Here is a 25,472-nt window from a genome sequence, read left to right as displayed (position 1 = left end):
CACAGCAAGAGTGAGTGAAGAACAGACGCATAGAGGACAAGCATAAGACATCGGAATATATCTCTCAATATAACAAAAAAGAAGTAGGCCTGCATAGAACATCCTCTGCTTTCAGCAGAATGTATTTGTTTTTAATCTAATTAGGGGTTGGATTAAGAATCATGGAGATCGCCATCAAAGCCATCAGCATGTACTACTACCGTGTTTCCCCTTTTTTAAGACACCGTCTTATAACTTTTTTTCCTCAAAAAACCACATGGTGTCTTATTTTCAGGGGATGCCTTATTTTTATTATGTTTTTATGGTACCTATGTTCCGGGCAGTGGGGCGGCAGGCCTCCTCGGCATGGCCAGGAAGAGGCCAGGCCGCTAGCTCGGTGCTCCGCCCAGTGATGCCTTTGTCTTGGTTTTTTAAATCTTTCTCCCATCCCCCCCCCTGCCAACCACTCCAAGGTTCCTGCTGCTTTATTTGGGGGGGGGGTGTTTCACGAAATAAACGCATGAGGATGAGCAGGGCTGAGGGATCCCGCCCGGCCTTAGACAGGCCACCCGCGCGCCTTCCACCCACCTGCCTCCGGGGAATGCAGGGCCCGGGCAAAGCAGCACCGAGAGCCCCCACGGCCACCGGGAGACGTGACGCGGGCGCCACCCGCACAGCCATCACCCTCGTCACCACGTCCCTTTCATGCCTCTTGCTCAAAGCGAGGCGCGGCATTCACTGCGCTTGGAAGGAGCCGCGTGCCCATGGCTCATGCAGCAAGGGCCCTCCCGACTCCTTCCCAGGCGCCCTTTCTCCTCCTCCTTGCCGGTTCTGGGCGGTGGGGTGGCAGGCAGGCAGAGGCCAGGCCGCTGGCTCAGCGCTCCGCAAGGCGCTGCTAGGCGCTCCGAGCTCTCGGCGCGTCAGAGCGCTCCGCTCTGCAGCCGCCGGTTCCGGGCGCTGGGGAGGCAGGCCTCCTCGCCGGGCGCTCCGGCGGCGCGGAAGGGGCCAGCAGCGCTCCCGCCACCGCCTGTTGCCCCGGTGGCGCGGAAGGGGCCAGCAGCGCTCCCGCCACCGCTCTGCCTTGGGCCATGCAGCCCACGATGCGCCAGCAGCGCTCCCGCCGCCGCCTGTTGTCCCGGTCGCGCGAAAGGGGCCAGCAGCGCTCCCGCCGCCGCTCTGCCTTGGGCCATGCAGCCCATGACACTCCGGCGGCGCGGAAGGGGCCAGCAGCGCTCCCGCCGCCGCCTGTTGCCCCGGTGGCGCGGAAGGGGCCAGCAGCGCTCCCGCCACCGCTCTGCCTTGGGCCATGCAGCCCACGACGCGCCAGCAGCGCTCCCGCCGCCGCCTGTTGTCCCGGCGGCGCGGAAGGGGCCAGCAGCGCTCCCGCTGCCGCCCGTCACTCCAGCCATGCAGAAGCGTCCGCGGGCCTTCCGCCGCTGCTCAGCCTTGGGCCATGCAGCCCCCAGGGGCAAGCAGCGGCAACAGCAACAGCAGCAACAGGACAGCGCTGCTGCTGGGTCCCGCTGCCTCAAGGCGAGCGGCGCTGCTGCGTGGAGATATGGCTTATTTTCGGGGGGTGTTTAATATTGCACAAATGCTTTAAAAGCCTGCTATGGCTTACTTTCTGACTACGTATTAAAAAAGGGGAAACACGGTAGGAACCGGATGATTAAAGTGCTTTACTAACCAAGTAGCCTTCAACAATTCACTCTAGTGTTTTCACTCGCATATCCTAGCCCTTTGCCATGCTGTTAATTCCAGTCTTTCACTGGCCTGGAAACTGTAAATTTGCGTTTCTTTGATTGTAATTCAGTGGCAGGTCCATGATCGCAATAATGAAGATTGATTGGTACTTGTGAACAATTAAAATTCAATGTAACCAAGAGCCTTGGGACTAATAATCACAAATCAAGAGCACAAACCAGCCGAAGTTAAATGCTTCTAATCCAGTTAATGCAAACAGAGAGACAGCCTGCATGATGCTTAGGTCTCTCCTTCCAGTATTAGTGACTTTAAAAAGCTTAAATTTGACTATGTCGTGCCCAGAATACTTTCAAATCATTGCCTTTAGAACAGGGATGGTCAAACCAGATCCCTCCAGATATTTCTGAACAGCTCCAATCAGCCTGGGCATCAGACAGGAATGATGGGAGTTGTAGTTCAGCAACATCTGGAGGAACACAGGGTAGCCACCCCTGTTTCGGAAGCAATTGGCCAAATCCAGAAATTGTAAAATTTGCATGTGCTAACAGGGCTTTGCGCTATTGGATGTACAAAAGTCTGCTGCCAGGTAACTGCCCCCAGACTTTTGCAGGCGCAAACAGTATTGAAGGTGGGACCACGTATAACCGTCCTGATGCCATAATGAGCACATATCATCATGAATGCACAATAAAAAGGACGTATAGAGGGGCTCGCACATCCAGTCTTTATTGAGTATTCTGCTTTGTTTGTAGGGTGGTTATATGCAGGGCCGTCTTAAGGGTATCCAGCGCCCTGGCGCAAAAAAAAAAAAAAACGCCCCCCCTTTCCCTCCGGCCTGCCCGGCTCCCGGCTCCGAGTCAGAGTGCAGGGGCGGGAACTCACCTCCAGAAGGGAAAAGGTGCCAGTAAGGTAGATGTTGATCTGGTGACTCCGGATGCTCTCCTCCTGGTGCCACTGCTCGGCGGCGCTCAGCTCCAGGAGCATGGGCCGGCCCAGCTCGCCCAGCTCCACTCCCTGCCCAGTGGAGGCTTGTCATACACGGGCCTGCAGAGGAGCCGCTGGTCGAGTTCAGGAGGCTGCTGTGAGGGGAGCGCAACTCCGCCGGCCTCGCCGAGCTCCGAGTCCGGCAGGCCCCGTTGCCACAGCAACAGCCAACCCAGTGCCCCCATCGCCGCTACCAGCAGGGCTGCCGCTGCCAAAGCCAGAGGCCCTCCCACTTGGGACACCCGCAACCGCCGGCCCTGCCACATCTCTGCTGCGCCACCGTGCGAAGCCGGCAGGGGCCTTGCTTGAGGAGCACGGGACGGGACCCAAGGAGGAAGGGCCACCCTGCCGCCACCGGGCCTGGAGCAAGGAAACAGCCTTCTTTGCTGCTGCTGTTGCTTTCAGTCAGCAAATGATATGTAATTAATCATATCCCTGTCCCGCCCACTTTACATTGTGTTTATTTTGCATTGAAATGCATGGCGTAGAATACCGGTAACGTAATGGCAATGTAATTTATACAATTAAAGTACAGTATGTAAGCTACATAATATCACTGCAGCAGACAGAGAGGTGAATAGCATAGTTTGCTATGGAAGATTAAAAGTTGCTGCTTGCGACTTTTGCAGGGTGGAATTAAAAACAATGCCTTCTTGCATCCCTGTGTCTGAATGGTGCAGCAAGACTTTTCAAAGTGTTATACACTACAGTACATAACTAAAGAGGGCTCATCTGGGGTCTCCTTCAAGCAGCATAATATCTTGAGTTGGCATTGAGCTTCCAAGTTAGCTAACTTCAGGATTTGGGGGAGGATGGGGGAAAGCCATTCCACTTCCTTCCAGACTTGAACGGCCATATAATAATGTTATGACACCTCTTATTGGAATCCCTTACTAAGGCTTTGGCTGATACTGGTATTGCTTTAAATTGTTCATCATGGACTCTATTGCCGCTTAAATGGTTTTTGGTATATATTTAGAACTAGTTGGTTCAGGCCTCTAACATGGGGGTGAGGTGTGGTTAACTGATATTATTAAGCACAGCTGGTCTGTGGGTGGGGACGAACTTCCCTATATGGATTGTCTGTGCTGGGTCAGGCCAAGTGTGTGGATAAATCAGTATGCTAAAAATAAAACCCTTTCCCATTCTTCCTCTACTTTTGGCTATTCAGCTCTTTGATTTAGACCCTTCTCTAACCTTTCATCCAGTGCTTTCTTCTCCCTGAACCTCTAATGAATTTCCAGGCTTGCAAAGAAGGGGGGGCAAGAAGAAGATCAAATGGGTAATTTCTTTGCTTTGATTGTGACAGTGTAAGACAGTTCTGTAATTTCGTAGGTCTATGGCAGCAACAAATAGTTATTTTTCTGTTGGGAAAGGGGCTCCATAGCTATGATATATCTATTGGGACGTGGGTGGTGCTGTGGTCTAAACCCCTGAGCCTTTTGAGCTTGCTGATCGGAAGGTTGGCAGTTCGAATCCCTGTGACGGGGTGAGCTCCCGTTGCTCAGTCTCAGCTCCTGCCACCCTAGCAGTTCGAAAGCATGCCAGTTCAAGTAGAGGTATAGCAGGAAGGTAAATGGCATTTCCGTGCACTCTGGCACTTGTCACGGTCCTTTGTGTGCCAGTAGCGGTTTATTCATGCTGGCCACATGACCTGGAAAGCTGTCTGGACAAATGCTGACTCCCTCGGCCTGAAAGCGATATGAGTGCAGCAACCCCATAGTCGCCTTTGACTGGACTTAACCATTCAGGGGTCCTTTACCTTTACCTTTACAGTACCTTGTATTTGGTGCGAGGATATTTTGCTTGCCTTCAAAAGTTCTTGGGCTTTGTAGCAGAACTTGGAGACATGCGTACAATACAAATTGAGCAGGCTAGATAGCAAGAGAACCCTGGCAAGAGGTAAACAGCCCTTTCATCTCCTCCACAGAAGCAGCACTGTGTGTCAAAATTCTCCTGCAGATAGGTTTTTCCTAAGTGATTGAACATTTGTGAACGTTCCATGACACCATGGCAGCTCAGCCAATGGGAGTGAAGGGAGATGCGTTTGGCAGCAGAGCCAGTGGCAAGCCCTTAACCTGTTGCCGACGTAAGCCTTGCTCCTTAGCATCTCTCCAAAGTCATCCTTTCCTCTATTCTCCCTCCAGAGCGGCGGTGGCGTCTCGATCCCTGCCATGAAGATGGTCAATCCTGCATCACGGCTGAAGCAAACCCAGCAAGGCAGCCCCGACAAGAGCAAGCACATAAAGCAACGCATGGAGTACATGCGCATCCAGGGACAACAACAGGTAGTCTATCTGTAGGCAGCCACACCACTCTGTTACGGGAGCACTGGGGTGGAGGCAGGTTGAGTTAGGATCCCTTTGTTTTTGCCTTTGAGCAGAGGTGAGTGGCGAGTTGGCAAAGGATTGTTGATCCGGGGTCAGGGTCAGGTATATTTACATAAACTTGAATACAAATTCCTAATGCCTGTTGGAAGCGATTTTAGAAATTACGGCTGGGAATTTCCGTCAGAAGATTTGTGTCATGGCAGTGAATGTAGAGAGAGATGGGGAGCTACTTTCCACAGGCATACGTCAGAAGCTGGAGCCAAACCCGGCAAAAATTCTATGTTGTGAGGTCCAGATAGGACTCCCATCTCCCTCAAACCCAAACCTAAGTCCTCTGTCGCTAAAGTTCCATGTTCTTGCTACTTCCTCAAGAATCTCCTGAATTCCAGATAACATCAACTGGAACCTACCCCCTTGATTTGGTTAAGAATTCCCCTGCCCAGTTATGTCTATGTAAGGCTAAGCACCTGCTTTGCTTTGTTTGCGGTGGGCAAGTAGTATTTGTTTCCTGTGCTGTGCTATCAATATGGCAGTGTTTTGAAAAGAAGGAGGAAAATGCCTACTTGTGAAGGCATAACCCAACAAATTGTCAGAGGCCCTCTTCCCTGCCAGAAAGGAAGTGGCATCGGTTGTGAGATGTGATCGAATCCATGTTCAAACCCGCCCCCCTGCATTTCACAACATGCCCATGTGCATATGCCCCAACTCCTTTCCTGCCCATGGCACACACAGAGAAGTGTTGCATATTTAGCAGAGAAAAGACCAGAGAGGGTGCGTTGTGGGGAGGGGGAAGAAGAAGAAAATTATATCGGATCGCTTGACCATGTTTGAATGGAAACCCAAAGCATCCTGCTATGCAGACATAAGAGTTCTAATGTTTATGTGGGGCTCACTTGCCTCATTGGCTTCAGCTGTGGGGAGGGAAAGGAGAGCTTCATTCATGCATGTGCAAAGCTGCCCACACCTTTGAAGTGAATGGGGCTGTTTTCACATCCAATACCTCCGTGTGCACAGAGTCGTAGGAAGGTCAGGTGGTACCCGGTGCAGAAAATTTCTTGTCATCCCCCTCCCACATTGATATTTTTAATTTTTTTTGCCTGCAAAAATGGTTTTACGTTATTTCATATTTTCTTACAAAGGAATGTGGATTCTGAGCCTCTGAATTCAAGTAGGGGACTATGGACAGATACTTAAATCTGCAGGATGGATTGTGTTTTGGCTTGTGTTATTTTATTTATATTTATTGTTTATTTATTTAATAAAATTTATTTTTTAAAAACCTGCAAAGTGGTTTACCAAAACAAAAAAACAAAAAGACACCACAGCAGTAAAATCAAGAAAAATTAACAATCCTACTTTAAAACATACAAAAGCTAAAATATTAAGATTAAAATTACTTCAGCTTCCTAAGCATCTAGGTATGCTTGCCTAAAGAAGAATGCTTTTAGAAGGTGCCCGAAAAGAGTCTAGCAAAGGCACGTCCTTTGTTGAAATTTCAGCCTTCACGGCATAGGGAAATGGCCAAGTAAACAGCTTTTTTCGGGGAGGAGGGTCAAGATATTAACTGATATGCATGAAATTTCATATGTAGCTATATAATCCCTAGTGTAGTAAGATAAGACCTTTGGAGCAGGCTTTTTTTTTAGTAGGGCAGTAATTGTTTCTTGATAATTTTTTACCCCCCTCCATGATGGCACCTGGGGCGCCCCCCCCTTTCCTACACTCCTGCGTGTGCATGGTAGGAGTTCATAAGAGGTTCCAGATAGGAATTATGGATTCTCGAGCGAATAGGATTCAAGACACACCTCTGTGTTATTAACGAAGTCCTCTTGAAAAGTGGAAGCGGCCCCCTCCAGCCACTCGCAAGCCAAAGACAAATGCCATTAGGCTTTATTTACCCATATTGACATTCTTATTAAAAAACAACAACCCAGTTGGCACAGTTGGTTACAGAAAGGGTCAGGTTGGACCCTCTGTGGAAGATTTATTGGCTGGAAGATGATTAAGGAGCAGAATGCTTGAGCAGTTGCAAAAGATGCACAACAATTACTTTGAGAAATTAGGTTTTTCAGTGTGGATGCTATCTTGGCAAATAATAATAATAATAATAAATTTCTCCCAATAAACACCAAGTACAGTCAAATGTATGCTAATTTTTAAAATATAAGTATAGTTTATATAAATTACTGCTGTATTTTATAAATAAGATATATATTGACAGAAGTATTGGGATTTTATTGTAAGCAACTGTTTGCCAAAACTGATGCATTGGCCCAGAACCCACATATGCACTTGCAATGGTTATGTGAACCAAAAGAAGTTAAGGGCGGGGGGAAGACATAAAAATAGCCATTAATTTATTTAAAAATATTTATATACCGGTACCACTTTTTACATAGTATTCTAAATCAGTGTAGAGCATAATTAAAACAATATCTCACGTACCATTTGAATGACAATGCCCATCAACTTTGGTGAGGGGCTGGCCCCCTCAAATATTTTATTGGGGGGGCAAAGGGACCTTGGCCCCTAAGAGTTGGCTCCCATGCATGGATCACAGCAGCCAAGCTGTTTAGGAAAGGCCACAGTGGACAAACCAGCTGAAACCAGAAGCAGGCACTCCTGACCCCTGAAGTTGCCGGAGACTTTTAATCTGAGGGCTGTGGGTTCGAGCCCCACATGGGGCTAAAGATGAACATCATGGTTCCTTCGAACTCTGAAGTCTGTGATTCTAGGCTTTCAATACACACTTTGGAAACAAGAAAAAAAAATTTTTAAAAGTTTTTAAAAGCTATAATCTTTTAAAACCATTAGAAATGTGAACACACTGGAGAGAAATTCATAAGAAAAGCACAAGGGCAAGTTGGTTCCCAACTCCCCATTTTTCTGCATGCACCACTTTTCAACCAGACTTCAAAATCAATTTCCCAAAGATTATTACAACAAGCATCATTAAAAAATGATAATGTTAGAGTACTGTAACATTGAAAGACACTGGTTTGTTTAAAACTGTTTCAAATCTAACTGCTTGTACTGTTTGTAGAGCATCAAACTGCTTGTTTGATACCTAAGCTTTTGCAACTGTCATTATCAGAATTCCTTTGTATTAATGATGTTGTTGTTATTATTATTCAAAGTCCTTCACACTGTTCAAATCTATCAGAGGCACATTCCAGTGAAACAGCTCTCTGCTTTGCAACAACAACAGAGTCTTATGGTACCTTAAGTCTTTGCAGGGCAGTCCTGTTGATGTCTACTCAGAAGCACGTCTCATTGACATCAAAAAGGCATTCTTCTAGGTAACCGGGTACGGGACTGCAGCCTTGCCAATTTCTTGTGACATAAACTTTGGTGCACTAGACCCTTCTAGTTTTCCAAAGCTCACGTCGCAATACATCCCTTACTCTAAAGTGCCATGAGGCTAGGTTGTTTTTTATCAGACTCGGCACATGTTTAAATTGTGCCCTGCTGTGTCTCAACAGTAGGTAATTGGTCATTTAATAGATCTCTACTATACATAAGTAAATACAGATGTGTGCATTGGGCAGTAGCAGTTCCCTGTTCCACGTGGACACCCTTTTCACCATTTCCTGTCCCTGCCCCCTGATATGCCCCATGTGCCTTTGCATTGGTTGGGGTCTTAATGGTTAGGCCAGTACGGTTCAGCTGGGTTCACACACTTCTGTGTTCTTGTCGACGCTATAACAGTGCGCCCAGTGGCTGGCCAGCTTTCTGAGGCCACAAAGCAAGGTAACAACTGCCACTTTTTCATCCCTTAAACCACAACGACATCTCTACCTGTTCCTCTCTCCTTCCCTTTGTTTCTCAAGCCTTGACTTGACCCCCTTCCACATAAATCTCGTTGTTATTCCCTCCCGTTTCACTTCCCATCTGATATGCTAGCCCGTCTCCCAGAATTCCCTGCTGCTCCTGGCTTTTTTCTTTTTTCTTTTGTCATGCCAGATCTGTATGGCGAATGGCAAAGACAATGAACCCTTTTCCCACGTCCTGTCTGCAGGGGCCTTTGGTTTTCCTCATTCTGTGGTACATATGCACACACAGAGGACCACCCCCTCCTCCCCACAAGTGTGGGGGGAGTGGATGTTTGGCTGTGAGCATGTCGCCCCCCCCCCTGTGGCTTTCCGGTCTATTTTGAAGCACGCTTTGTGAGCAGAATGGGGCTGTCACTGAATAAACGAATAAAATGCAAACCCTACTTCCTGCACAACTCCCTCCCCCCTAAGCCCCTGCATCCTGATACTAACCGCAGTCTGTACCCCCTTTGCCACAAAGCAGAGGTGCTGTTTCCTTAAGCGGTAAGCCATGGAACGTTTCTCAGGGTACGCCTCCCCCGATAATATTTTCATGAGCCGGTTGTGCATTTGCTTGGCATCTGCATGCAAGGGTGCTGAAGGACCACGCATGCCTCGTGCAACTAGAGCTGAAGCTGGGTTTGAGATGGCAGGGGTGAGCTGTTGGGAACACACACACATTGCTGCCTCCAAAGTATGCAGTCCTTTGCGATTCTTCTTCTGGATCCCCTTTGCATCAAAATGGCACCAAGGCGAGAGGTGAGCACACAATTGGCATGACTGGCAGTTTTAGAACCAACAAGGGAGGTTAGTGTGGATATAAAAAATTTCCTCCACCATGGAATGTGCTTGGAGGAGCATGCATGAAGGATTGTGGAACCTTCATTCTTGGAGGTCTTTAACAAGCAGGTTGGAATAATATCCGCTTCAATTGATTGTGATTACCTGTATCTGTGAGAATGAAGGATTTCTTAGGGTTACTTCTAGTCATATATCCATCCCTAGAATGGGTGGGTGTTAGGGTACGGGTTCCTCGCTCCTGCTGCATTGGACTTTAAGCATTAGTTCCCTTATAGTTCATTGGTCTTTGGTTCTAAAGAGCAACAGGCAGGCAACTAGATTCCTGCCTGTTCCTGCTCACCAATCTTTTGTGCAAAACCCACAAGGATTTTCCAACTTTCATGTGTATTCCTTTGTGGAGGAAAACAGTTATGATGGAGCCATTCCGTCAGGCAGGGACTCTGGGATTCAAGAATTGCCCACTTCTAAAACCTTTTCTTAAAATAACCAAGAGGAGAAGAAAGCTCGCTTGCTCAGATTGGCTTTAGGCTGTATTTTATTTTCACATGTCTTTCACAATTTGTTCTTTCCCTTCTGCCACCCCACCCCACCCCCATGTCAACTATGAGGGATACATACTTAACAAGATTTATCGTTAAAATTGAAAGCCACCTCCCTCTATCCATCCCAGTCCAAATTCTGGCCTGCTAGCTAAGGATGCAGTGTACAACAAAAATGGTACCCCTAGGTGAACAATAAAATGAATAGATGTTTTGAGGCTACCTCTGATAAACAGCACCTCTGTGGTAAACTGCACTCTACCGCTACCCTCCCTTCCTCAGATTTCTTTGTGCTCACCCCAGCTAAATGAATATTGTTGTCGTTCTAACATGGTGTCCATGGCCACAAACTAACATTTCAATTCTTGTCCCTTCCCCATCCCCCTTCCCCATCTCCCCCTTCCGTTGCCTGCCTACGTATTCGTCCCATCTCCCCGCTCTGTCTCTTTTTTGGCCTTCTTTTGTCTCCTCCGCTTCCTCTTGCAATCACTCCTTCCCTTCGTCCAGTAAACCTGTAGAAACCAGCTCATCTTGTGCTCTGTTTTTGCCCAACGGACCTTTTGCCTCAGGCCTGGCCAATGCTGCTTGTTTCTGATAGAAATTTTTCCTAACTTAGTTTCCACTCTTGTCTCTTTCTTTCTCTCTCTCTCTCTCTCTCACTTTCTTTTGCACTTTCTCTCTTTCTGTCTCGCAATCCTTTGAGAAGAAAATGTTTGGTTCTCCCCTTCCCCAACCCCAACACACCTTCCTTCTCCTCCTCCCTCCTCCTTCTTCTTTTCCCTGAATCTTGCTTTTCTTTCTAGGCCGCTAGATCAACCAAGGACCCTAACACGATGAATGAGACTTCAAGCCCAGTCTCAGAAAAGCCTACTTCGAGCAGGACCTCCATCCCAGTACTGACTTCCTTTGGGTCACGGAACTCCTCCATTTCATTCTAAAAGCCAACTTCTCCTTTGGTTGTTTTCCTAACCTACTGCTACTGGGGGACTGGGGAGTGCTTGCCGTCTCTCTTTGTGATTTCCTCCTCCCCAGGCCTCACTGAGGCACCTAGAAAAGTCCCTCCCCTCAGACGTTTTAAAATGTTCCTTCAAAAATGGCTGCCCTGCGGGTCTCATTTCCTCCTACAAAATGGCCAGCCTTGGGACTTGGTTCCTGCTCCCCACAGGGCCGACTTCCAATACCCAGAATGGCCAATTTAGTTTACTCTCTTGTCTTCTTCCCCCAAATTGGCCAGCCTATTTATTCTTTTCCTCCCCTCTTGCTACAATATGGCTGCCCATCTATTTTCGGTTTCCCCTCAGATCTCCCAACCCCTTCCTTTGCCCCACTCCCCATCCACCCCAACCTTAACTTTTCTACTCTGGCAACAACTTAACGTTGTTCATGTATAAAGAACAATTAAGAATTATTTTTATTTATATTTTTGCCAGTTGCCACAGCCTGCAAGCAACGACGACACTGCTCAGTGCCAGTCTTCGCTATTCCTTTACGAGGGGGTGGGAGAAAGGGGGCAGAATCACTACAGAGGCTCATAAAAGGGGAGGGGAGCAACTAATTTCTGGAGATGCCTCAGAACCCCGTGGACATTTGCTGCTATTCAACTTTCCTTACATTTAAGAAGAGAGAGAGAAAAAGTTGTAATTAATTGATTAATGTGGATCCTTGTAGGTGTGTGCTGAGTCATTCATGAATCAACGGTGTTTTGACTTTGGGGCATGTGTATGCTTCCATTTTGTGGGATTCTGTTGTTTACTTGCTGTATCAAAGACTGTTCTGGAAAGTGGGGCGGAACTTGTGTGTGTGCGTGCGCGCATCGCAAACCGAAATATCTGTGTGTGGTGTTGTGTATTTTTTCATTCTTTCTTTCTTCCAAGCCATTGGATTAAATTTGGAAGAAAAGCAAAGACTGGGGGGGGGAGCACTGAATTTTGAGCCTGTAATAATGCTCCCCCACCCCCTCACGATCTTCTCAACCATGCAGAAGCAACGTACTGTTAAGAAAGGGGAAAGGAGACTCTTATAAGAAGGGGCACGGAGCCAAAGCAGGCAGCAGAGCGATGTTGAGAACAGGGTCCGGAAACAGGAAAGTCAAGCTTCCTGTGGAATTAATCAACATAATGTAGCACTTTAAATGTCCGTTGAGTTACTATATATGTGAGATGGGGGGAAAGAGCCCTCAAAACGTGTGGAATACCAAATAGAGGAGGCAGGTTTCAGGGAGAACGGTGTCAGGGTATCAAAGAAACTGGGCGGTGAAGGAGAGTTTGGGGAGAATTTGAAGAAGGCCGAAGGAGGTGAAATTAGGCCCTTTTCTAAGCACGAGATTTTGGTGGGCAAAATACAGTGGAGGCAGGTGAACAAGCGACTCTCCTTTGCTTAGTTCCTGCAAAGGTTCCTCCTAGGATAGACTGTGAAGCTTTGCTGGAAAAAGAAAAGCACCGAGTAGCCAGGCATGCCGATAGCTGGCATGGGCAGAAAATCCACCTGCCACCCAACCGCCTGTGGAGTCTCTTCCAGGCCAGGAGAAGAGGATGGCAGGGCTATAGAGCAAAACAAAGGACTGTTGGGAAAGTCCTTTGTTTCAGTGGGGTTTGCACAGGAGAATTCCCCATTGGATTGTGCCCCCAAATAAGACTGGCACAGAGGGTTTTTTTTAGAAGGCTTAGTTCTGCCGATGGGGTGATTGGCCACGAAGCTCAAGTTTATACCTCTGGGGACCTTTCTCTTGGGCTTGGATAGAAAAAAATCAGCTTTGGGCGAAAGGTTTGGTGGGTTATTAAAGCTGTGTTTATTCTCGATCTGCGAGAGGTGGAAGCTTTTGGTTTTTTCCTGAAAGATTGCGTGTGGCATTTGGGCCGCGGAAAGCACAACGGGGAGTTGAAAAAGGATAATCATGACAGCACAAGGAGGGAGGATACAAGTGAGGCATGGGGGTGTGTGGGGGGGGAAGGATGTCGTATGTCAACAGCTGAGTCGCAAAGGCAGAAAGTGAAAGGCTGTCGGGCCCAGCGAGAAAGACTGGGAGAGTTTGTAGCCATGGAGGCTTTCTACAGATAAAAGTACAATACGCAGGTGTGTGTTCGGAGTGGGAGGGGGAGGGATGTTCCTTGCAAGGTCGTCCTGCACAAGAGTCATTGAATGAACAGGAAACAGCCTTTGCCAGCTTGGTGCACCTCCGATGTATTGCACTACAACTCCCATCAGCCCCAGCCAGTGCGTGCTGATGGGAGTTGTAGTCCAAAACAGCCGCAGCTCGCTAGGCTGGAGCAGGTTGGTTGGCCTAAAACGTTAAGCACAGGCAGAAAACGAAGAAATAAATTAACGTGGCATGGGTGCACATGTGAAAACGTGCCTCTACATGTATAGCAAAATGGCGTGCTACTGTAAAAAGTAAAAGAAAAGAAATGAGTCTGTATGCAACATAATACAAGATGTAATCACTCCTTGTTTTGTTGACTAGCTCGTCCTTTTTAATTCTATTATTCTCAGAATATTTTGGGGGGTGAAACGCTGCGGGGAATTGGTTTTTTATGGTTTTTCTTCTTTTGTTTTTCTTTTTTGTAAATCAATCATTTTTGTATAAAGATTTTAAGAGAGCCTTTTTTTGAATAACAAAGTTTTTAAAAAAGTCAAAAAAATCAAATATGTAACAACAAACAGCAACAAACAACAGTCCACAAATGCAATTTCTTGGGATTGCAGCAAACAAACATGGAAGAAAAAAGCAACCTCTTTACATTTAAGTGAAGTGTCTTAACATTTTATATATTTGTTTTAAGAAATATATTTACATATTATATATATATAATATACGTAATATAAATATATATATATAAATATTGAGGAAAAAAGAAAAAGAAATCCTTGTTGTGTCTAGTATATTTAGGGGGGAGGAAGAATGGTGTGTGTTTTTTCCCCTGATTAAATTATGTACGTATCTCTTTGTACTTTTAGAAACTATCAAAGGTGGTGGGGGTGATGATGATGCAAAATAAAGCTAGAGGCCACGATCCATGGGGAAGCGTTTTGCTCTTGGGCAGCTCCAATCCCGACTATGGGGCTCATGCCAGAGTCGTTCCCTGCTGGGCTGTGCCTTTCAGAGTTTAGAAACCCTTCCGCAAAGCTAACATTCCATCTCTGGGGCTTGCTATTGTCTGTTTCTGATTGTCTGTTACTTTCATATTCCCTCTCTATGTCCATCACTGGCGTGAATGGAGCCGGCAGAGTCCATTATCCCATTGCATCTTTCTCCGTGAGAATTCTCTTGTTTTGCAGCCCAGAGGGACCAAGGCCTGGCAAAGCAGGGGAGGGGAGGGGAGGTAGGGTTTTGAGCTACTGACCAGGGGCTTTAAAGGCGTGTCCGCTTCATAACTGGCTTCCCCACCCCAGTAGGATGGCCTACTCTACACAGCGTTGGGAGGAGTCCTCTACTTACAGGGCAGTTGCATCCAAGTCGGGTTTAAAGGTAAAGAATCCTTGCAAGGGAGAGCAAGCAGGCGCCTAAAAGTTGCCCATCCTCAGTTGCTGCCTGGAGAGGAGAGGAGAGGAGAGGAGAGAGAGCAGGCCACCTGGTCACAGATTTCCCCATCATGGTGAGATGCTTTGCATTTCTATTTGAAATTATGACAGCTGTTTCTAAATTTATATCCACACATGCACATTTTTGTGAAAATCCGTCTCCTCTTTTGCGTGAATGCATTTCCTCCTTTCTGGCAAAGTGTGAGTTGCCTTGGGAATTGTTGTGTTGGTGTTTGCCTTGAGGGTTTAAAGGCCTTTCCCCTCCCCAGGGAACCCTGTTCTTTGAGACAGGTTAGGGATCTTTCATGCAGAATTCTTAGTAGCTCAGCAGGCTATCTTATAGGATTCTGGGGAGGACTCCGTGGCAGTTAAAGAGGTAGAAAAAAGTGTGTAGAATTGCCCTTACAATGTCTGTTCTGTGAGGCTTCAGAAGAGAAGGGATGCTTGTTTAAGGCACACGCACAGGCCTGATTCTGGAGTAAGACCAATTTCCAAATAGCTATGCACTCACTGCAAACAATAAGGAGTAGCTTGAGGTGGCCAAACACCTCTTAGGCAGACTTCCTCAATCTGATTCTCACCAGATACTTCAGACTACACCTTCCAACACAGCCATGCTGGCTGGGGCTGGTGGAAGTTGTAGTCCAAAATGTCTGGAGAGTAGCATATGAAGGGGAGGCTGTAATAAGTAAACAGCCATTTCATCTGCAGAACAGGAATACTGGGTAAGAATCCAAGGGACTGGGAGAAAAAACGATCAATCGCTTTAGTTCAAAAGTGGAGATACACTTCACAAGCAGGGATGCATCGGAGGCATTGCTACTTCTGCAGAGTTGCAAAATCTAAAGCACAGACGGTTTTAGAGCACAGATGGTACTGTAGGCTTGAGAGCCCTTACAGCATTGGATCACTCAGATTCTGCTACAGTTAATCTGGATTAAGTGTCATCATCTGCCGGCTCTGGCTTATTTACTCACACTCAATAATGTGGATGTAGAAACCCCTGTTCACCCATCAATATGCATTGGAAGGAGAGGGAAATTCAGCATTTTCTCTGCTCACTTAACCACAGCTGCTCTGACTAAGGGATTAGTAGATTTCCCCTCATTTCAGTCGGTTACTGCTCCGCGGGCTCTCTGCACTCCTGCCTTCTGCTCCACCTCTCTTCAGATTTAATCTGGAGAATTTCTGTAATTTATTTTGGGCAGTGCATGCACAGCTTGCTGCAGGGAAATCCTTTTTGTGCTTTTAGTCAATGCACATAATCACCAGGACACAAGGAAATTCAGACTCAAAGTGATGGGAAGCCAATACAGCCCTCATCTGCTAGGCCTACACACATGGTCATAGCATGAATCAAAATCTCTACCCAACACATACTTAAGTGCTGAGTGAGAGTGAGTACTAAAGGGTAGAAAAAATACAAACTTTTTAAATGAGTACCCAAATTACAGGAGAACAGAGAAGCGGAAAATGCTCCCACACATTTTGCCCATGATGCACAGAGGTTGTAACTGCTCAGTTGATGTTAAGTGTTAGCATTTGTTAGATCCCTGCTATGTTGATGTGGAAAAGGGAGAGAGAATGCTGTTTTTCTGGCAATAGCTTTTACAGTCATTCTGAATGCATTGTTTTCACCTTCTTTAGCCTTACAGGTCTTGGATTATCTGATGATGCAGCCTTGCCAAAGCTCAGTTGGGGCTGCACTTGATCACAAAGGGGTTGTATCCAACAAAGTTATCATGTTAACGCAGGTGTGGGGAATCTTTGCCCCCCCCCCCGATGTTGCTGAACTCCAGCTCCTATCAACCCAGGCTATGGGAGTTGGGAGTTCAGCAATGTGTGGGGAAACCAAATGTTCCCAATAACTCCACTAGCATAAGAACTGCTTGTTCAATTGGGCTTCCTCTCCCCCTCTTCCAATGCCTCCCCCCACAAATCTGTTCTGGAGTTTTCCTCGACCCTCTGGAGCAGATTGGGGGAGGAGCTTAGGGGATATTCAGGGAGAAGAGAGGGAGAGGAAATTGCCTTGGACAGGTGGGAGTCCTTCCACTATTGGGGTGACTTTGTTGAACACAACCCTAGGATCCATGCAGAGCTCCTTGGAGAACCCATTGTTTTGTACTCTGAGCAAGTGAAGATGCATGTTGCTATGCCTGTGCGCATAGCGATGTGCAGACTACCATATGCAGGGAATGGCGCATACATGGGCATGGGCTAGCCTTATCGTGTGGTAAGGTGCAGTGATAGCCTTTTGTCCCTAATAAGAATAGCTGTGAGAGACAGAGCACCATTAAAGTGAAGAGGTGCTATGTCAAGCGAGCCTTGTGCAGGAGAATGCCTTCCCACTTTGATGAATATTTGGAGGGGGCGACGGGAAATCATCTTGATTTTCTGCCTTATCAGCAAAAAGTGTTTTGCATCGCCCTAGGCTTGCAACATGGGACACACTGTCACAAATCAAAGACCAATGAAATATAGGACAAAAAAGGGACGATGTTAGGGAGACAGTGGTTTCATGAACCCATTCCCTTTTAAGTTCCATCCATTTTCCTTGTCTGAAGCACATTTGTCCTTTCATTGTGTGTTGCTGCACTTTTGTGTGTGTGTGTGTGTGTGTGTGAGAGAGAGAGAGAGAGAGAGAGAGAGAGAGAGAGAGAGAGAGAGAGAGAGAGAGAGAGAGAGATTGTCATGGCATCATCCAACTGCTGTGTGAGCAACAATTGTGCCACAATTCCTTTTTATTTTTTGAAAAAGGTTTTGAACTTTTTTTCCAAAGGCATAAATTATAAAGCACCAAACTATGCATGTATTATTGATTGAGTGAGTGAGTGTGTCTGTGTGTGTTTTTGGGGAAAACAATCACCACTGCATGCCACGAGCCTCGCTTTACTTGTCTGGTTGTTGTTTTCAGATTTTTTTTTTAAGAAAAAATAATAATAAAGGGTTTTTTAATATATATATATATATATGATAAAAATAAAAGAGAGAGTGAAACCTTTAGGCACTGTGTAGGGAGGACTGATGATGATGTTGTGTGTCTCTTCGCATGGATTTTATTGTGAACTGATTTTTTTAAAGAAAACAAAAACAAAAACCAACGCTATAAATGACACCACACCAAAACTGGTTATAAAAGAAAGCAACAGTTCTAAAAAAAATCTGTAACTTTTGTAAATCTTTTTGCTGCTATCTGTAGGTAGAGTTCTATGTATAAATTCTATGGATGCCATGTTTTCTTCTGTGACAAATGTGATCATTGTTAGTCAAAAATTCCAAATGAAGGTTGCTTTTTTTAATTTCCCCCCTTTTTTGTTTTGTTTCCTATCAGAGTGTCTGACTTTAATAAAATACTCTTCCCCCCTTCCCGTGACACTTCTTTTCTTAAAGCTTTGTTTCAAATCCATTCCTTAAAAAGCAAACTTGGCAGCTATGTGCTGTTTGGTATTTGCGAAATTAACGGACTGTGAGAAAGAGCTCTTCTCCCCACTCCCCATGCAGGCTCTGTGTACTTGTGGAGCATGGTAGCAGGCCAAGTGAAGTGTACTGTGTATTCTAGAGCACGGGTGGACAAAATCAGGCCCTGGTGGGTTAAATGCAGCCCCACAGGCTTCTCCACAAGCCACACTTCTCAGCAGCCTTCCTAGAGTTTTTTTGCTGGTGTTGCTTTCATACCTAGATGATGGCGTGTTTGTGTAGATGCACATGCATCTTGTTCTTTGCATGGCTAGAATGCAGCCTAGTGTCCAAAGGAAAGTCACACCTGCCTCTTCCATCTGCTTTCTGTCTCTAGCCCCACCTACTTGGGACATGTGGCTCTCAGGCCGAAAAGGGCCTTCAGGTTATGGTTCTTTGTTTTGGAAAGGAAAAAAATGGTGAGCAAACGTTCTCTGAATAAGCCAGTTTATTTCCAATATGTATATCACTGTAATTCTGAGGAGGTCCTCAAAGCAGAGTTTGGGTTTCTTCAGTTATTTCGTTTGACCATATATATATATGTCTGACATTGTACAACACAGTGATGGTGGGAAGAGGGACAAACCATGCAGGCAGGCAGGCGCTTTTAAAAAAATCAACACTGTCAATATAACTGGGTTTTTTAAAGGAGCAAAACAAAAGAGTCTTCATTTAAAAAAAAATCCTTATAAACTCTTTTTATCATATGTTACACATTTAAAGGTTATTTACAAAATAAAGTGAAAAATAAAACTTTACAGCAAATATTTGCATAAAAGAACAATGCATAACAGTGTAGCAAACAGTTTAGCTTTGCTAAGTTTTAAATTCCACATCTCTACACACCCCTTTTCAAGGCCTCAATGGAATGGCTGTAAGATGTGCATTAGAAAATGCGGAGTGTGGAGCACACAGCACATTTGTGGCTAATTCAATTGTATCACAAATCATAGGCATTTCCATTTTTTGGTGTTTTGTGTTACAGTTGTTTTATGTCCCTATCAGCATGAACAACATTTCTGTCCTTTTAAGTCTTTTTTGGAATTTGTCTTATGAAAAATCCCCCTTTGTTGAAACTCCACAGAATCCATTAGCATGTCAGTGCTGGAGGGCGCAAGCGCTAATAATCACCACTCACTTCCAATTGCAGAAACCAATCAGCAATTTGACAGAGTTTGAGCCTATGTAACCTTCACATTTCAGGCAAAAGTGGTCATCAATGTGCCTGATGAGTTTCTGAAGTTCTAAAACTCATATAGACATTTTAAAGCAGTCAGGTATATAATTTTTTTATACTCTGCATCTACCAGATACTTGAGGCCAACACTGCAACCATTGCCAGACCAAAAGGACACTACAGCACGTAGATAAAATCTCCAGTTGTGACAGTCTCTCTGCTCTAGTATAGAGAATTCTATGGTTTTCAAAACAAGAGCAAAAAACAGAGTCCATTCCAAATGAGAGGGAAACTACAAATGTAAGAATTCCAGCAGGGTTCCATTTCCAGATCCAAGCCTGCCACTCTCAGCATGCCACATCTCATTTAGGATTACATCCAAGGTTGCAGCCTGATTCTACCCAAAATGGAACTAGTGGACAAAGTTTGGTATGCACTTTTGGTGGAAGCAATTTGCTAAATTTGAGCAGAAAGTGTACAGGAATCTGCATGGCTTTTGCTAGTCTCCTCTATACTCTGGTGCACATTTTTAACATTAGGTAGCCCCCAGATGCCCTTGTGAATGAGTCTATTACTCTGAGTTGTGCTGCATCATGGACTATGTAGTACATGTAGCTGCTGCATACATGGTGTGGGAATTGAATAATGAGAACAGCAGGTCTGGAAGCACAAGGAGTAAACTGTGATCCTACAGGCCAGATATTTTGAGTCCTGGTGTCAAGGTAAACAGCACAATTCATGGTGGAATTCCACCAGGTTTTGCCTGTGCTGCTCTACAATCACTACCTTCTCAGAAGTAATTATAAGGGTGGTTATGAAGGTACAGAATATAAAGCACTTTGGACACAAACTAGATTTTTAAATAATCATTGTTGGTGATTACCAAGCCATCTGTGCCTTGAACCCCACACCAAAGTATTTGCACCTATGACACATACAGAATTTGCACACTGCTAGCGCTTACAGGTCAGATTCCTCTCATATAGCCAGCACTTAATTTCTGATCCAAACTCAAAAGCTGCAGCTGTGAATCGGCTCCACCCAAACACCCTAGCCTTGGATTGATATCTGGCAACTTGTTCCACAATGGCTCATTGGTACACACATCACTACCTTAATGTTGCACTCATTAAAACATGAATATGCATGAACTACCCTACCCTTTAGAGCTAAAGTGAAGACTTGGGAGAGCAGAGTTGAAATCCCCACTCAGCCAAAACAGCTTGCTGGATAAACTTGGGCCAGTTACTGGCTTGGTTCAGACAAGCTGTCTTCCCTCCCCTCTGCATAGGCTTCAGTTTCTCATGATTTGTTAACTGATGTGCAGCCAAACATCCCTGGCTCTGGTGTTAACAATGAACCTTGGCTCAATGCAAGTCAGGAATAAAGCACTAAAGCCAGTGTTAAAGAGGAGGAAGAGGAGGAGGAAGAGGAAGAGCCGGCCGAGGAAGGAGTGCTTCATGGTTTATGAAGCCTGGCAAGATCATCTGAAGCAGGCTAACCTACCTAACAAGGCTGCTGTGTGAATAAGCAGGGAAAGGAATGGCACACGCTGCCCTGATCTCATCACAGGCAGGGCAAGATAACGCTCTTGTAGCAAACTTCAAGGTTATTTTGCCTGCAGACATATACAAGCAGTGAGAAGTTGCTATGGAGACTAGAAACATTATGATAGCAATGTTTGCCTTTCATCCTGCAATGATGAGGATGGCTATCTAAATGCACCCTCCAAATGATGAAATCCAGCGTCTGCCAACACATTTGAATGCTGCCTCGCCCTCTAAAGGAGCTCAAAATCGCAGTTAAGCCTGCTAACACCACTGGCAAGTAGGTAAGGCTGGCATGCAGCAATTTGCTCAAAACCCACCCACCAAACTTCATGGGCGCTGGAAATGGTGCTTCTGCTACAGCTTGGGTGCAACAGTGAAAAGCCACTATCTTGGTGAGGCTGTTTTCTGACTCTGCAGCTTTTTTCTGCAGAGGCAGCTCCTACACTTCACCATAGAGCATTCACATATTAAAATAGCACCTTGCCTATTTACTCGCTAAAAGAGCCACTCCGGTTTCTCTCTCATGCCATATAGACAAATGAGATTCTACAAAGATCAGGGACTAGAAGGAACATTTTACACCACAAGGTGAAAGCAAATCTGTAAGAGGCCTCTCATCTTGAAGGAAATGAAAAAAAAAATTATATGGGCAGGAAGGATGAGTATCTGCCCTAATCTGCAACACAGAAACAAGTGGCACTCTTGGTTCACTTCTGTCCCAACATACTGAGAAAACTAAGGAGGGGAAGACATTGCCAAGAAGAAATGTAGCACCAGCAAGAATCAAATAAAGTTTGTGTGTATTTTGGAGGGCAACTGCATAGCACAGGATGGTAGGATTATGGCATTTCAGCTGTTGCTGGAACAAAGGCTGGAATGGAATCCCAACATATGTTATCATGGGAATGAAGGAATCTCTCAGACTCTCTTAACTGGCATACCTGCACAGGGCATTGGAGGGAGGGAACCAGCTGTGCTTGTCCTCCGTACCTGATGTCCATCCTTCTCACCCACAATACAACTCACACAAGGCCCACACTCAGCCTTATCACTTGCCTCTCTGCACTGCAGGTTTTTTTGGGGGGGGGCATGTCACGGTAGATTTGAGTGTGAGCGGAACAATCTACATAGAAAGGATTTACGTTAGAAATCCTCCACATAGGCAGCAAGTAGGTGCTCCACATCCTCTTTAGCACCAAAAGTTACTGGGAAATGTTACAAGTTCATAAAAGCAGCCAGACAACTTCCCATTTACACTAACGGTCTTTATCCTCTACTCTCCAAACAACTGCATCCCTGAACTGTACCCAACATAGGTAGTACTTGGCTGATCAACTCCCGAAGCCACTGTATTTTTCCTTGTGGTTTGTACAAACTGTCACAAGAGAAGAGTGGCAAGGAGTCGGGCAGAGACACAGGTAGGCAATCGGGACTTTCCCCCCACCCACGTTCTCAGTGGCAGAGGGAGAGCTAAGTTGTATAAAGGTTCACAAACGCCGACAGTGCAAGGCAGCATCCTGTAAGGCTTCAGGCAGCATGAAACCCATAGGTAGGAAGGGCAAAGGACAGGTCTAATCCCAAAGGTGAACCCAGATGTTCCACAGGCTCCTTCTGATTCTTACTTTTTTGCCAAGAGGGGTCACCATGGGAGCCTGTTGTGGTAAAAAAAAGCAACCCAAAGACCATGAATTTTCTGGCACTTTGAAGACTAGCAGTGAATTGGTTGGAACTTTCAAGAGACCACAAGACTCCTTGTGGCTTTTGTGGTGGGGGAGGAAACGGGATGGTGCCACTTAAAGCAGGAGGAGAGCAGCGTGGAAAAAGCCGCATGCCTCTAGAAAGGGCGTTTCTGGCTCTGTCATTTTTGGTTTCTCCACGGGCAACTTCCAAGTGCAGGGCCAAGTCCACCCCATGCCCACAGGGCACAAGTGCTGCAACTGAAGGGGGTCTAGCCAACTCTGCAGGGGTGTTGCAAAGGCCAAGCCAAGGGAGGTGGGAAACTGGGGAGCTGGTTGCTCACCTGCTCATCTTGGGAGAAGGCACAGAGGGAGCAGTGGGGTGGCTTTTTTTCTTTCTTTTAAAGGGACCTATTCAGGGGGCCCCAAGATCGAGGCATTCTTGTGCCCTGGGAAGGAGGACTCGGAGGCAGAATGGCATTGGAGCAGGGGCTTGATCAGCGGCAGAACTTTGGCAGTGGTCAAGGGGAAGAATGAGCTGGTCACCATGAGCATTTCTGATCTGGCTTCCCAAGAACTTCCTCGGGAAAGAGGCAAAATGTGGGGCGGCCAACAAGGCAGAGAAGGGCAGGGAGTGGCTCCTGCTGAACAACCTCCCGCCTGCCTTCTCCTTCACACACATGCCCTGAAAGCCAACCTGCAGACCAGCACCCTGGAGCCAGAGAAGCTATTCCAAGCAGGAATGGGGGCTGGCCACCCCCATTGCCCCAGGCAGCCTCCCAGCAGCAAAACCAAGGCAAGAGCTTCCTATGGGCTAGCCAAACAGCCCCTTCCCTCGTTTCACCCGCCTCCTTTTCTCCAACTGCCACCCTGGGGAGGGAAGGGGAATAAATAAATTAACAAGTAACAAAACAGGAGAGTCATTAAATTAAGACCAGGGGGAAGGGGGTCAGAAAGCGAGGCTGGGGCAGGGAAGAAACTCTTGCTCCACTGAAGTTTGAGGCTGCTGGCATGGCCAAGCAAGGGTTCCTCCCCTGCTGCTCCAACCAGGGGCTTCCCCCACCTGCCCCCTAGAGGCACTGGTGGAAGCGCAAGGAAGCTGTGCGTCGGGGAGCTGAGCGCCCTTCAGAGCCGGCCTTGTGGTGCTGCTGCTCGCCACCGGGAGCAACCGCACTCCCCAGCGCAGACGAGGAAGGCCGAGCTTTCGTCGACTCCAGGCTGGAGAGCCCAGAGTCTTTGTTGTCCCGGAGGGGAGCTCTGCTGGTGGCATCCAGCGGACGGGCCTCGGGGCCCCCCAAAACATGCTGATCCTCCCACTCGTTGTAGTTGAGGTCCTTGAGGCCGCCGGGCACCACCACCGTGTGGCGCCGCCAGCTGTTCCTCTTGCGCCGTGTCTCGGGTGAGTGCGGTTTGCGCAGCCGCACTGCCAGCATGTCATCAGCCGAGCCGCGGAAGCGGAGGCGCAGCTGCTCTGTGAGGGAAGGCCGGCTGTGGGCCTCGGCGGCCCCCGTGGGCTGCAGTGACTCCTGACTCCCCGGCGAGCTGGAGCTCGGGGCTTCCGTGCTGCCTTTGGAGGAGGCCTCGCTGCTATAGCGGGGCCGTGAGAGCTTGCGCCGGGCCAGGGTGTCGCACTGCATGAGGCGGTGGGAGCTGAAGGAGGCTCGGCTGTGGAACGCTTTGTCGGCTGCGGCAGCTCCGCCTCCTGCCGCTGCCTCCAACCCAGCTCCTTTCAGGACCATCCCGGCCTGCCCCGGCACAAAACCGTTCTCGGTGTCCGTTTCCACGTGGCTAAACTCACTCCGTTCATCGTCTGCCTCCTCCCCACGGCTCTCTGCTACGGACTGCACCTCGGAGCACAGGCTGCGGTCGATGGTGGACAGGGTGGAGTAACCCGACACGATGGAGCGGGCATCGTGGGCCGGTTCTGGGCTTCCCCGAGGTGCTGCCTTCTTCCTTTCTTCCAACTCTACTTCGAGCTTCACAGAGCCCTCTGGGCCACTCTGCCCACCAGGCTCTGGACCTCTGCTGCCGCTGCTGTTGCTGCTCCCAAGCCCCTCTGCCTCTCTCGGTTCCTCCTCTGCCCCCACCTCCTCCTCGTCTCTCTTGGCGGCTGGTTTGGCGGCCGACTCGTGCTCAGAGTCGTCGTCTGTGCTGCTCCCGAAACGCTTGGCCTCTCTCCGCTTCTTCCTCTTGCGGTTGACAGCTGAGATGAAGGAGATGGCAAGCATCTCCTTGTGATAGTGCTCCTTCCGGGAGCCCCACGAAGCCTGCAGCAAGGGCAAAAGGGGTGGGGAGGGAGAGAGAGAGAGTTATGCCTGGGGAAAGCTGTCCAAAGCAGAGGCAAGGTAGAAATGTTCAGGCTTTGTGGTACCCAAACTTCGCCCCCCCCCCAATCATTTGAAATTTGCTGCTGCTGGTCTTGGCGCGGACCACTTCATGATTTTTCTGCCTTTGGTAGCAATTGCCATGTCCTGTGCCTGATGCTATATTATTTCTAATTCTATTTGCATTTCTTCTTTTACTTCTTACATTGCATGTTATTGTGTTCCGATTTGCGCTGCACAGAAATCAAACTGTAATATGATGAAAGAAACAAAAGGGAGAAAAACGCAAGTAATTTCTTAAAAAAAACAATAGGAATATTTAATGGGGACGTGCTGTGGACCACTTGAATGAAAACCACGGTCCCTCAGAGCATGGTTAGGGAACCCCTGAGTTACAAGACTGGTCAACCCTGCGATAATAACCCCTTAAATCACTGATCTGTTTACATGCCCTAACAGAGAGCATCATATTCAGTATCATTAATGCAGATTCACAATCCTCACAAGTGCTTTTACATTTGCCCTGGCAGTAAGTATAAAACGGGAAAGTCAGATATCACTGGGAGATGCTACAGTACCTGGGTGAGTCACACAACCTATGGGCCAAGAAATGCATGACCTT

General features: G+C 47.2%; 2 protein-coding genes across 9 annotated transcripts in view; one reads left to right on the top strand and one right to left on the bottom strand.

Annotated features, from left to right (window-relative positions):
* The window catches only part of SRCIN1 (SRC kinase signaling inhibitor 1), a 262,667-nt gene extending 249,610 nt beyond the window's left edge, over window positions 1–13,057 (top strand). For all 6 annotated transcript variants that reach the window (XM_060281451.1, XM_060281449.1, XM_060281445.1 and 3 more), the window contains 2 exons: window positions 4,815–4,955; window positions 10,953–13,057. In XM_060281451.1, coding sequence (XP_060137434.1) covers window positions 4,815–4,955; window positions 10,953–11,087 — 276 coding nt within the window. In that variant the 3' untranslated portion in view covers window positions 11,088–13,057. The remainder of the gene's footprint in view (window positions 1–4,814; window positions 4,956–10,952) is intronic.
* A 2,131-nt stretch (window positions 13,058–15,188) lies between these two features.
* Window positions 15,189–25,472, bottom strand: part of ARHGAP23 (Rho GTPase activating protein 23) — a 152,437-nt gene continuing 142,153 nt past the window's right edge. For all 3 annotated transcript variants that reach the window (XM_035135511.2, XM_035135510.2, XM_035135512.2), the window contains one exon: window positions 15,189–24,793. In XM_035135511.2, the coding sequence (XP_034991402.1) occupies window positions 23,597–24,793 (1,197 nt within the window). In that variant the 3' untranslated portion in view covers window positions 15,189–23,596. The remainder of the gene's footprint in view (window positions 24,794–25,472) is intronic.

The sequence above is a fragment of the Zootoca vivipara genome, chromosome 13 (assembly GCF_963506605.1).
Source record: "Zootoca vivipara chromosome 13, rZooViv1.1, whole genome shotgun sequence".
Classification (NCBI taxonomy): Eukaryota; Metazoa; Chordata; class Lepidosauria; order Squamata; family Lacertidae; genus Zootoca; species Zootoca vivipara.
This window is presented reverse-complemented; position numbering and strand designations above follow the sequence as displayed.